The 13,469-nt window shown below is 42.5% G+C and overlaps 1 protein-coding gene and 1 non-coding gene across 4 annotated transcripts in view; one reads left to right on the top strand and one right to left on the bottom strand.

Annotated features, from left to right (window-relative positions):
• Positions 1–13,469, bottom strand: part of OCLN (occludin) — a 59,637-nt gene that overhangs the window by 11,405 nt on the left and 34,763 nt on the right. For all 3 annotated transcript variants that reach the window (XM_032145251.2, XM_032145252.2, XM_032145248.2), the window contains 2 exons: positions 11,764–11,909; positions 1,645–1,860 (listed from right to left, as the gene is read on the bottom strand). In XM_032145251.2, the coding sequence (XP_032001142.1) occupies positions 1,645–1,860; positions 11,764–11,909 (362 nt within the window). The remainder of the gene's footprint in view (positions 1–1,644; positions 1,861–11,763; positions 11,910–13,469) is intronic.
• LOC116462827 (small nucleolar RNA U13) lies at positions 7,507–7,610 on the top strand. The gene has a single exon (XR_004246478.1). It is a non-coding gene; the product is annotated as a small nucleolar RNA U13 (small nucleolar RNA).

Genomic DNA, 13,469 nt, shown 5'->3' with positions numbered 1-13,469 from the left:
CCCCTGTAATCCCAGCACTTTGGGAGGCCGAGGTGGGTGGATCACCTGAGGTCAGGAGTTTGAGACCAGACCAGCCAACATGGTGAAACCCTGTCTCTATTAAAACAACAAAAATTAGCTGGATGTGGTGGCACATGCCTGTAATCCCAGCTCTTCGGGAGGCTGAGGCAGGAGGATTGCTTGAACCTGGGAGGCAGAGGTTGCAGTGAGCCGAGATCGTTCCACTGCACTCCAGCCTGGGCAACAGAGTGAGACTCTATCTCAAAAAAAAAAAAAGTTTTCAGTTAAATCTTCCATGATACAAGTTAGGTGAATATTTTACAGATAGATGGCTAGGCCAGGCCAAAAACTCTTGAGGGGAGAGGGGAAGATAAAAGTATCAGAATCATCAGTGAAAAGGGGATCTCAAGCTATCCATGCGCCACCTATCCTTCCTCACTCTCTGAGAAGCAATGTTTTGATTACCATTCACATTGCAAATGTTTCTGATGTGCGTCTTAGTCCCCAGAATACTTGGGCACAGGAAGGCTACACATCATACACAAATACATTTGGTGATGGTGAATGGATTGTAACAAAACCACCAAAACACAAAGAAACTTAACCACAACTGTGGCTGAACACTAAATTGTTACCTCAATTGTTTACGAAACTCTTTGGATTAAACTTTAAAAGAAACTATGGTCTTATCATTTTAAGCTTAATTTAAAAAATAATTGCCGGCCAGGAGCGGTGGCTCACTCCTGTAATCCCGGCACTTTGGGAGGCCAAGGCGGGCAGATCACCTGAGGTCAGGATTTTCAAGATCAGCCTGACCAACATGGTGAAACCCGTCTCTACTGAAAATACAATAATTAGCCGGGCATGGTGGTGGGCGCCTGTAATCCCAGCTACTTGGTAGGCTGAGGCAGGTATCGCCTGCACCCGGAAGGAAGAGGTTGCACTGAGCCGAGATCGTGCCATTGCACTCCAGCCTGGGCAACAGAGCAAGACTCGGTCTCAAGAAAAAAAAAGTAATGCCAAAGGAAAACCATAGCCCTGGTCTGGGAATTTTATAATCAGTAAAACAAAGTTCCTCTATACCTGGATTTTATTTATTTGAAAGGCCTTTCTTTGGTTGTTTTTTGAGACAGGGTCTAGCTCTATCGCCCAGCCTGGGGTGCAATGATGCAATTATAGCTCACTGCAGCCTTGAACTCCTGGGCTCAAGCAATCCTCCTGCCTCAGCCTCAGCCTCCAGAGTAGCTGGAACTACAGGCCCACACCACTATGCCTGGCTGGTCTTGAACTCTTAGCCTCAGCCTCCCAAAGTGCTAGGAGACCTTTCTTCCGTGACTATTGGTATAAGAAAGAGCACTGGTGAAGTTCACCAGCCACACTGTGGAAAGTTCAAAGTGGTTACTGCCAAAGTTCAAAGACATGGTTACTGCCAAACATTCTCTCCACTTCAAACTTTATCACAAAAGGGTGCTAAGGAAAAAACCAACCAACACCACACAAAAAACTGTCTCCAGTCCTGGTTGGCAAAGAATGAAATTACACCAGTGACCTCAATTTGGGAGGCAGTAACTCCAACACCTGGTTGGTCTCCTTTAATTATCAGAAGGTGCACGTGGCCCTGGAAAAGGAGAGCTGTGTCGGTACCTGATCCAATCCTCCTCCAGCTCATCACACGACTCGCCGCCAGTTGTGTAGTCTGTTTCATAGTGATCTTGCTCTGTTCTCTTTGACTTTCCTGCTCTTCCCTTTGCAGGTGCTCTTTTTGAAGGTGTCTCAAAGTTACCACTGCTGCTGTAACGAGGCTGCCTGAAGTCATCCACAGGCGAAGTCAATGGAAGCTCCTGAACCACTTCAGGAACCCTAATAAAAACAGGCATCATTGTTCAGTACACTACAGCCCTTTGCCAGTGCACTGTAATCACAGAGCACAGCCATAATAAACACCAGGAGACATCTGCACGCAGGTGCACTCACGCGAGGACTTCAGATGCTCAACACTGAGCAGGTGCCTCATTTTCTGCATTCAATTTGACAGCAGTTCAGAGTCCTCTAATACACACAAGTAGTAGGTTCCAATTTAAAGGGGAGTAACCATTTTTATACCTTCTAAGTACAACGGATCTCAGATTTCATTTTTAAAAGTTCAGGCTGATCTATAAGAGGTGTTTACTTGACCTGTGCCAGGGACTTACTCTACAAAGGCTGTCAGGAAAATAGTGATCATTCTTTTCTACAGGCTCTTTTGGTTCCCTGGAATGCTGCGTGGGGAAGAATGCACACATGCTCTTTGTAATATTAATCTTATACTACCATATATCAATTATCATATTAAGATAAAATCTTGCAAAATAAACTAAATATCTAAACTAAAAAATTAAAAAGCTTTACATTGCAATAAATTGAAGAGTTCCTTTAGGATTCTTTTTAAAATTGCTGTTAATCCTGAAGCCATGTAGAATGACTAGAAGGGTTACCATTACACACTTATTATTTTTTTCTAATACAATTATTTAAAGTTGCATCACGACTGCATAATGTTTCGGACACAAACATGAAAATAACCCTAACTGAGGAATAAAATACCAAAGTTGAAAGTGGGAACTGCTTCTGAGTAAAAGAAGTTTCATTTTCTTGTAGAAAAGGACAAGAACAGAAATGAAAACACCAAAGAACGGGCCTAAGACTTTCCAGGCATCAGCCTTGCCATTCCAATCAACTATTTAAAACATCTGAAGCGTTTCTTTTTGCTGCCAATTTACATAAACTATCTTACTGAGCTTTATCTTCCAGGTTTGGTCCCTTTTCTAGGTGATCCACATGTGCTTTGCTCTAACTGTTATCAGAGTCTTAGATTTCTAAGCACACAATTTCTTGCAGACTCTAAACTTTGGGGTATGTGTGTGTAGATGCAGGTGGGGGTAGTATTTATTTCTTCTTTCAAGATTTATGGCTGGCGGCGGTGGCTCACACCTGTAATCTCAGCACTTTGAGAGGCTGAGGTGGGCGAATCACTTGAGGCCAGGAGTTCAAGATCAGCCTGGCCAACATGGTGAAACCCCATCTCTACAAAAAATACAAAAATTAGTGCATAGTGGCAGGCGTCTGTAATCCCAGCTACTTGGGAGGCTGAGGCAGAAGAATTGCTTGAACCCAGGAGGCAGAGAATGCAGTGAGCTGAGATCGCACCACTGCACTCCACCCTGGGTAACAGGATGAGATTCTGTCTCAAAAAAAAAAAAAAAAAAATTTATTCAGGTAAAATGGCTTTGTGTGCTATGCTAATGTTACTTCTAATGGAGGGAAAATGTGACTTTCTCCATGAGTTAATGATTAACAAGTTCCTAGACACTCTGCCAAAACTGCCAGGTACTATGCTTCTTCTTTGAGGTAGAAAAACAAAACCTTTAGAATGCAGTGGATTTATTTTAGGGGTGGGGCCAAAGAGGGAGGAAACTAAAGGGCAAAAGAAATTAGAAAAAAAACATAAAAACAAAAAGTAAAACATCAAAGTAGGCCTCCTGCCAGAATTTTTATGATATTAGATATTGATATATCTTTACCTTCGAAGTTTTCCTCCCCTCCTTCTACACCCCTTTAAAATATTAACATACTTGATCTAGCATGAAAGCTAAAAGCAAAATGTTTCACAAGAAAAGTATTGACTACAGGTGTGAGCAATACCACACTGGGCTAATTTTTAATTTTTTTGTAGAGACAGGGTCTCACTCTGTTGACCAGGCTGGGCCTTCCACATTTCCCAAGCTGCAGTGATCTTCCCAGCCCAGCATGAAGTTTTCTTTCCCAAAGCTTACATAGCAAAAAGATTCTGATTGGCCCTTTTCGGGTCACTGTCATCCTTGAAGCCAGGAGAATGTTCTCTGATTAGCAAGACTTAGATATGCCTCCCAATAATGGTGGCAGCTCTAAAATACAGCATGTATAACAAATGTCATTCTAATAGTCATGGCATTGTTGATCATGGGTTGTTTCTCTGCCTTCACTGATTCTGTGTGTAATCAGAAAAGAAGGATTCTTATGCATGTGTTTTCAATTCAGTAATTGTCCTGAACACCTGACATGCATAGCGTACTGAGCCAGGTGACCCTGGGAAGACCAGGTCCATGTTCTCACAGAGGCTGCAAAACAGGGGTGGAGGAAAGTGCACAACAATTCTGCTGACAGGGCGAGGTAGGAGCAATAAAGGCAGCGTGAAGGAGTGTGAGAGAGAACAAAACAAACGACTGAAGAATAAAAAGAACAAGCCAGCTGGGTGCAGTAACTCACACCTGTATAATCCCAGCACTTTGGGAGGCCGAGGCAGGGGGATCACTTGAGGTTAGGAGTTTGAGACCAGTCATGGTGAAACCCCTGTCTCTACTAAAAATACAAAAATTAGCTGGGCATGGTGGTGCAAGCCTGTGATCCCAGCTACTCAGGAGGCTGAGGTGGGAGGATCGCTTGAACCTGGGAGGTGGAGGTTGCAATGAGCCAAGATTGCACCAACACATTCCAGCCTGGGTGACAGGGCAAGACTCCATTTCAAAAAAACCAAAAACAACAAAAAAAAACCCAGGCATGGTTGCATGCATCTGTAGTACTAGCTACTCAGGAGGCTGAGGCAGAAGGATCACTTGAGTGCAGGAATTTGAGGATTCAGTGAGCTATGATCACACCACTGGACTCCAGCCTGTGTGAAACAGTGAGAACCTATCTCTAAAAAAGTAAAAATAAATAAATAAATAAATGTAGATGGTTATCCTGTCACAACGGAAGCTGAACTGAGAATAAAGCCAACATACCGACAGATAAAAGAGAGCACATAAGAGCCCTGCTATCTTCTGAATCCTTCGATTATGCCATGACTGAAGCTAGAGACATCCTTGGGCCTCATGTGACTCAGATAATTCCTCCTTTTACTTAAGCTATTTTTTTCATGATTTTTTTTTTTTAAATTGACACAGGGTCTCCCCTATGTTGCCCAGGCTGGTCTCAAACTCCTGGCCTCAAGCAATCTTCCCACCTCATTGGCCTCTCAAAGTGCTGGGATTATCAGCCTGAACCACCATGCCCCATCTTAAACCAGTTTAAACTGGGCTTCTATAATTCCTCTAACTTGCATAAAAGTCCGAACATCATCCTACCAGCCTATTGCTACCAAACAATGGTCTCATTTGGCAATGCAAGGAGTCAGCTTTCTTTGAAAGTTTTGCATTGCAGCAACATTCAATTTCCTTGATTTATGAAGGGTAATTCAACCTGGGTATGGACAGGATAGTGGAGAGTGTACCTAATAGGGCTCTCCCAAGTTCGTTTAGTAAGTTTGGAGAGGCAACCATCTTCAGCTAAATTCTGGTGTCCCCTGATGCAAGATTAATTCTCATAGCCGACTGCCTTAAAATTCTAAGGTACAGGACCATTATAAGCAAAAGGAACCAGATATGAGAGTAAACTGCATGATTCCATTTTATATAAAGTCCAATAATAACACATTCACTAACAGATGGTGACAGACATCAAAATAGCAGTTACCTTGGAGTGGGTGTGGGTGGGTATTGATGGAGAAAGGGCACATGGGGACCTTATGTAGGGCTCAAAATGTATCTTGGTGGTGGGAATTAAGTGGTCATATATGGGAAAACTCACCAAGCTGTATACTCAAGATTAGTGCTCTTTTTATGGAATGTACATTATGCGTTGGGAGAAAAAAACATCTTAATACTGAGTTACCTCATCCTTGGCATGGATGGGTGGATGGACACAATGTTCTCCATCTAATTCCTTCTCTATCCACTAGAGTGGTGAGGAAGAGAGGTGCTCATGGGTTACTAAGCACTTGCGAGAATGCCTTAGGAAAGACAGGCTATGACTTATGTGTTCTTATTCCCATTCAAGTGGATGTCCTCTGAATCCTCTATAGCACTCAGTACTCTACTATGAACAACACTTCACAATTTCTATTGCCCCCCAGAGGCTGTAAAATCCTTCCATCATTACCATGCTCTGGGGGAGATATTGTGCATTCGTATCTCTTAGTACCACTCCCATTCACCCATTCATCTGGGCTCTAAAATGAAGCATCATGTTTGCATTTTCCAGACCTTCAAAAAAAATTCTGGGGCGTAAGTTCAAAGTAGAAACTAGTACAACCCTTATGAAATAAAACTTTTACTACATCTATTAAAAAGAAAAAATGCACACTTATTTTAGCTCAGCAATTCTGCTTGTAGTATTTATCCTCCAGATACATTCACATATGTATAAAGTGATAAATGTATAAGGTTATTCCTTATACATTTGTGGTTTAACAAAACATTAGGCGAAAGTGTGCATCATATAGGATTAATACATTAAGTATACCAGCCGGGTGCGGAGGCTCACGCCAGTAATCCCAACACTTTGGGAGGCAGAAGCAGGCAGATCACTTGAGGTCAGGAGTTCGAGACCAGCCTGGCCAACATGACAAAACCCCACCTCTGCTGAAAATTAGCCAGGCGTGGTGGTGGGTGCCTGTAATCCCAGCTACTCGAGAGGCTAAGGCAGGAGAATCAGTTGAACCTGGGAGACAGAAGTTGCAGTGAGCTGAGATTGCGCCATTGCACTCCAGCCTGAGCAACAGAGCGAGACTCTGCCTCAAAAAATCATAATAAAATAAATAAATGAAGTATACCTATTTGATAGAATATTATACAGCTATAAAACAGAATAGTGCTTCTTCTTGATTATAATTTAAAAAATAAAACAGAATCAGTCAACTCATTGCATAGTGATATGGACAATATCTAAGATAAAATATATTGCTAATGATACATTTGGTATGCTAATATTTTCTTTTTCTTTTTTTTGAAACAGGGTCTCGCTCTGTCACCCAGACTGAAGTGGAGTGGCATGGTCTTGGCTCACTGCAGGCTTGACCTCCTGGGCTCAATCAATCCTCCCATCTCAGCCTCCCAAGTAGCTAGGACTAGAGGCATGTGCCACCATACCTGGCAAATCTTTATATTTTTTGTAGAGAGGGGGTTTAGCAATAATGCCCAGGGTGTTCTCGAACTCCTAGGCTCAAGCAATCCACCCACTTCAGCCTCCCAAAGTGCTGGAATTACAGGCATGAGCCACTGTGCCCAGCTCTGGTATGCTAGTATTTCAAGGGGGGGTGGGGGAATCAATGTACTTTGGCCAGTATCTTTATGTTTTAAAATCTCTGGAGAAATATAAAAGAAAATGATGACATTAGTTGCCTCTGGGGAGAGGAACTAGGTAGCTGGTACCTTTTGTCCCTTTTAAATTTTCCACTACATAAAATACTCAAGAATAAGAAAGATTAATACTTAAGGAATAAGATTTTCAAATTAATTTCAAATGAATTTGTGAAACTATCTTGGTTTTTGTGAAAAGGGACAACACCTGGGAATGCTGTGTAACCGTGCAGGCCTTACAATTTAGAGGCACAGCTGGTGCCAAGATGCAGTATAGATATACATTTTGTATGTATGAAAGTTCTGCAAATCGGTCCTTTTATAGTTCTTGAGCATGATGATTGGGTGTTCACACGCATATGTGAAATGTGCCACCCTCAAATCTTGTTACAATATTGGCACATTACCCGTCTGACATGAAAAAGAACAGAGAAATAAAAAGTTCTGCAAATCATAGCTTAAAAATTTTAGAGGTTGAGGCAGGAGGATCACCTAAGGCCAGGAGTTCAAGACTATCCTGGGCAACAAAGCAAGACCCCTTCTTTACAAAAATAAAAAATTAGCCAGGCATAGTGGCACACACCTGTGGTCTTGGCTAAAGTGAGCTATGAGGCAAGAGGACTGCTTGAGCCCAGGAGTTCAAGGTCACAGTGAGCTATGATCACACCACTGCACTATAGGTCTGGGTGACAGAGTAAAACAGCGTCTCAAATAAATGACGAAAAAAAAAAACTTAGAAGGATTGCATCTCTCTTGTGTACCCTTGTCTGCCCTAACAGTCTCAAGTGCTTTAGTTTTTGTCAAAATCCAAAGAGAAGAAAGAACAGAGAAAATGTGCTTTCTCCAAATCATTCACAATTGAAACCAACAGCAAGATCAAGTCTGAATACCAAAACAACTATGCACGCAGAGTAAATCTCATCTATCACGGCCCACTAATCAGGAGTTGGGCGTTGGGGATAAAACTTCGAAGTAGGCCAGGCGTGGTGGCTCATGCCTGTAATGCCCGCACTTTGGGAGGCCAAGACAGGCAGATCACCTGAGGTCAGGAGTTCGAGTCCAACCTGGCCAACATCGTGAAACCCTGTCTCTACTAAAAATACAAAAATTAGCCAGGCATGGTGGTAGAGGTGGGCAGGAGAATACATGAACCAGGGGGTTGCAGTTCATGGATGAGACACGAACCCCCCTGGGAAGGAGGAACTCTTCTCAAAAAAAAGGCCGGGCGCGGTGGCTCACGCCTGTAATCCCAGCACTTTGGAAGGCCGAGGCGGGCGGATCACGAGGTCAGGAGATCGAGACCATCCTGGCTAACACAGTGAAACCCTGTCTCTACTAAAAATACAAAAAAATTAGCCGGGCGCGGTGGCGGGCGCCTGTAGTCCCAGCTATTCGGGAGGCTGAGGCAGGAGAATGGTGTGAACCCGGGAGGCGGAGCTTGCAGTGAGCAGACATCGAGCCACTGCACTCCAGCCTGGGCGACAGAGCCAGACTCCATCTCCAAAAAAAAAAAACAAAAAACAACAACAACAACAAAAAAAGACTTCAAAGTAATAAAAAAGTTATTTCCAGTAGATAACACCTTTAACGTAGACATTCGAACTAGCTGAAAGGAAGTTTTTTGGGCTTTTTCAATCTCCAAAGGAACTTGGAATTCTAGAATTACAGTCACAAAGTCATAAGGACATTTCACTCAATGAGGGACTAATAAAAGTATATGGCAAATGCAATTACGTATAATACTTGACAATAAATGACTATGCTACCGGTTTATGTATTTACACCATATTTTTTATTATTAGAGTCCTTCAACTTATTAAAAAAAAAGCTGAAAGAGAAAAAAAGAAGTTAAAAGAGCCTCAGGCAGGTGCTTCAGGAGGTATTCCAGAAGAAGGCACTGTTACCATGGAAGATGACAGCTCTGGGTATGTTATTGGCCCTGATAACCTTCCAGTGCAACAAGATGTGGAAATGGAAGACAGTGATATTGATGTAGGCCTAGGCAAATGTTATATTTGTATCTTAGTTTTGGGTTTGTGTGTGTGTGTGTGTGTGTTTCTTTTTTTTTTTTTTTGAGATAGTGTCTCTGTTGCCCAGGCTGGAGGGCAGTGGTGCAATCACAGCTCACTGCAGCCTTCCAAAATGGTGAGATTACAGGCATGAGCCACTGCACCCAGTCTGTATCTTAGTTTTTAACAAAAAAGTGTAGAATCTAAAATAGAATTTACATGGTAAACATAGAAAACAGCACTTTGGGAGGCCAAAGTGGGAGGATCACTTGAGGTCAGGAGTCTAAGAACAGCATGGTGGCAGGGCATGGTGGCTCATGCCTATAATCCCAGCACTTTGGGATGCCAAGGTAGGCAGATCGCTTGAGCCCAGGAGTTTGAGACCAGCCTGGGCAACATAGCGAGACCCTGTCTCTACAAAAAAAATAGAAAAAAATTAGCTGGGCATGGTGGAGCACATGTGTAGTCCCAGCTACTGAGGTGACTAGTCCCAGCTACTTAGGTGACTAAAGTGGGAGGATCGCTTGAGCCTGGGAGGTCAAGGCTACAGTGAGCTGTGATCACAACACTGCACCCCAGCCTGGGTGACAGATTGAGATCATGTCTCTACCAAAAAAAAAAAAAAAGTATGATCCCTCCCACCTCAGCCTCTTAATTAGCTAGGACTGCTGGTGTGCACCACTGTGCCAGGCTTTGTGATTGTGTTTTTTGTTGTTCTTTTTTTTGTTTTTTTTTGAGACAGTTTCACTCTGTCACACAGGCTGGAGTGCACTGGTGCGATCTCAGCTCACTGCAACCTCCGTCTCCCAGGTTCAAGTGATTCTCCTGCCTCAGCCTCCTGAGTAGCTGGGATTACAGGTACGCACCACCATGCCTGGCTAATTTTTGTATTTTTAGTAGAGATGGGGGTTTCACCATTTTGGCAAGGCTGGTCTCGAACTCCTGACCTCAGGTGATCCGTCTGCCTGGGCCTCCCAAAGTGTGGGGATTACGGGCGTGAGCCAGTGCACCCAGCCATGTGATTGTAAGTGTTATTACAAAAGAGTCAAAAAAATTAAAATTATAGAAAGCTAAGATTTATTATAGACGAAAAACGTTTAGTAAATTTAGTGTAGCCTAAGTATAATGTTTATAAAGTGTACAGTAATGTCCTAGGCCTTCACATTCACTCACCACTTACTCCCTGACTCACCCAGAGCAACTTCCAGTCCTGTAAGCTCCATTCATGGTAAGTGCCTTACAAAGATGTACCATTTATTTATTTATTTTAGATGGAGCTTCGCTCTTGTTGCCCAGGCTGGAGTGCAATGGCACGATCTCCACTTACCACAACCTCCGCCTCCTGGGTTCAAGCGATTCTCCTGCCTCAACCTCCCAAGTAGCTGGGATTACAGGCAAGCGCCACCACGCCCGGCTAATTTTGTATTTTTAGTAGAGATGGGGTTTCTCCATGTTGGTCAGGCTGGTCTTGAACTCCTGACCTCAGGTGATCCGCCTGCCTCAGCTTCCCAAAGTGCTGGGATTATAGGCGTGAGCCACTGCCCCGCCCAAGATGTACCATTTTTTATCTTTTATATTTATTGTACCTTTTTTGTGTTTAGATATACAAATACCACTGTATTACCGCTGCCTAGAGTATTTGGTATATTAACATGCTGTCTGCATTTGTAGCATAAAAGCAAGAAGCTATACCACACAGCCTAGGCTCGTAGCAGGCTATTCATCTAGGTTTGTGTTAAGTACACTGTGATGTTCACTCAAGAATGAAACTGCCTAAAGACACACTTCTCAGTATTCCCATCGTTAAACAATGCATGACTACATATGTAAAAATACCGACTTTATCATCCTTAGGCAAAAATTACATCCCCATCCATACCAATTATCTCCAATATTCTTTTCTCACTAGTCATTAGGTGGAATTAGAACTGAGCTTTAGGGTAAGTGTTTCCACCACAGATATACCATTTCAATAATCATATGGCACCTACCCTAGGCCAGACGTTCACTGAGGTTTCACATCTCCCAGCAATACTGAGGACCTAGCACAGCAAATGAAATACCACAATTCCTGGATTCAAATGAAGTCTTCTAGTTTAACAGAAATGTATATGGGCAGGGTTGATTAATGTGAAATGTCCTCCCTTCTGTTTATGAGATCCAACAATTACAGGCAAAAGGAGAGGCTGAGCACAGCACTGACCTCTGCTCAGTAACTTCCTCTCACTCTCACCTAAACTTCAAAACCAGAAATAGCAGAACCACATTCCCAGAGTGAAAGAACCCAATGCAGCCTTTCAATTAAATAAGCAAGTGAAAAGAAGCATTTTCAACTTAGAAGGGAAAGAGAACTCCACCCTCCTCATCCTGGTCTTCCAAGTAGCCGTAGGCGTCTCTACCAACAAAGCAAAGATTGTTGTAATACCAAGATCCAGATCCAGCTTTTGTGTGCACTGCTGGATACTTTTTTAAGCAGAAAGGCACAAAAACAACAAAAACCAATTATGTGCAAATACTCATTTTTACACTCAGTCTATCAAACCAAGAGAGATGCTACTTACGGCGTGGATTTATAGGAAGACTCTGGATAAAACCGCTTGTCATTCACTTTGCCATTGGAAGAGTATGCCATGGGACTGTCAACTCTTTCCACATAGTCAGATGGGGGTGAAGGCACGTCCTGTGTGCCTGCAGACACATTTTTAACCTTAAAAAACCCCAAGAGATAGTTATTATCTATCTTGTAATGAAAAGGGGGAAGACACTGAAGAAAATTATCTTATATACATTATCTAATATTTATGTGGCCCATGAAATGCTATTAACACTAATAATAAAAAGGCAATCATTACAGGTTAATAGTTAAATCCACTTTTTAATAGACATATAAACAGTGCTACTGCTAGTTTAAACAAGTATATTACCAAGAAGAAAAATCTGATCACCTAGTTCTCATCCTAATGTGATTAGGTTTAATAATTATCTATGGCAATTTTCCACCTCCATATTAGGAAGACTGGTCTCATTATCTCATGCCCACATTAGAAAGACCATTCTCATTTAACCTAAGCTAGGTCTTGGTTAGGAGAATTTTCATTTCTAACAAGCTCGCAGGTAATGCTATGTTGCTGTCTGTGCACCACACTTGGAAAAGCACTAATCTAGAACAAAGCACACTGGTAGTTCTTAATCCATTCACCTCTCAACGTGGAATGTTAAAACCACAGAAGAAATTAAGAAGTTCAAGCTGACTTCTACTCTTTTAATAAGAGATTCGTTTATTCTCCCTTAATGTACGTTCTCAGTGGCTCTATTACTAATAACCTACACAATATATCACACAACATCAGTGCCTTCCCTTTTCACTTTCCTTATTTCATTCTGATGTGTAAATGAATTCATCCTACACAAGTAACATGCATTAGAAATTATGCCTTAACAGGCTGGGCGCGGTGGCTCACGCCTGTAATCCCAGCACTTTGGGAGGCTGAGGCGGGTGGACCACGAGGTCAGGAGATCGAGACCATCCTGGCTAACATAGCGAAACCCCGTTTCTACTAAAAATATACACACTTAAAAAATTAGCCGGGCGTGGTGGCATGCACCTGTAGTCCCAGCTACTCGGGAGGCTGAGGCAGGAGAATCACTTGAACCAGAGAGGCAGAGGTTGCAGTGAGCAGAGATAGTGCCACTGCACTCTAGCCTGGCCAACAGCGAGACTGTCTCAAAAAAAAAAAAAGAAATTATGCCTTAATGTGAAATACATATATAGGTTCTTATCTGAGGAATGTAAGCCCCTTCTTAAAACTTATCAGGCCCGGAGAGGCATTAAAATCAAACAGCAATCAAGTCCTACTTCCCCCTTGAGCTATGTAGTTATCTCCAGAAACTGCATAACCTAACAATGCTACACACTGCGCACCATAACCCTGCTATAGCTCGAGGATGTAACAACGTTATTTCTGTAAACCAGTGAGAATTCCTGATGAACAACTTTGTTTCTGCCCACTCCTTGTGCCCCTTTTTTGCCTTTAAGAACTTGCTTATAAAAAAGGCTGAATGGAGCACTCCCCAAGGCAGCTTGGAAGCATGTCCCAGGCAGCTGTTCTCAACCTTGGCCCAAATAAATTCTCTATATTAATTTTGCCTCAGCTTCTTCCCTTAGGTCAACATTAACATGGAAGACTTACCACAGAACCTTTGGGATAAAAAATGTAAACATAAAAAGCACAGCCAATTAGACTCCCAACACTGTTTTACATATATA

Source organism: Hylobates moloch, unplaced genomic scaffold, assembly GCF_009828535.3.
Source record: "Hylobates moloch isolate HMO894 unplaced genomic scaffold, HMol_V3 SCAFFOLD_23, whole genome shotgun sequence".
Classification (NCBI taxonomy): domain Eukaryota; kingdom Metazoa; phylum Chordata; class Mammalia; order Primates; family Hylobatidae; genus Hylobates; species Hylobates moloch.
This window is presented reverse-complemented; position numbering and strand designations above follow the sequence as displayed.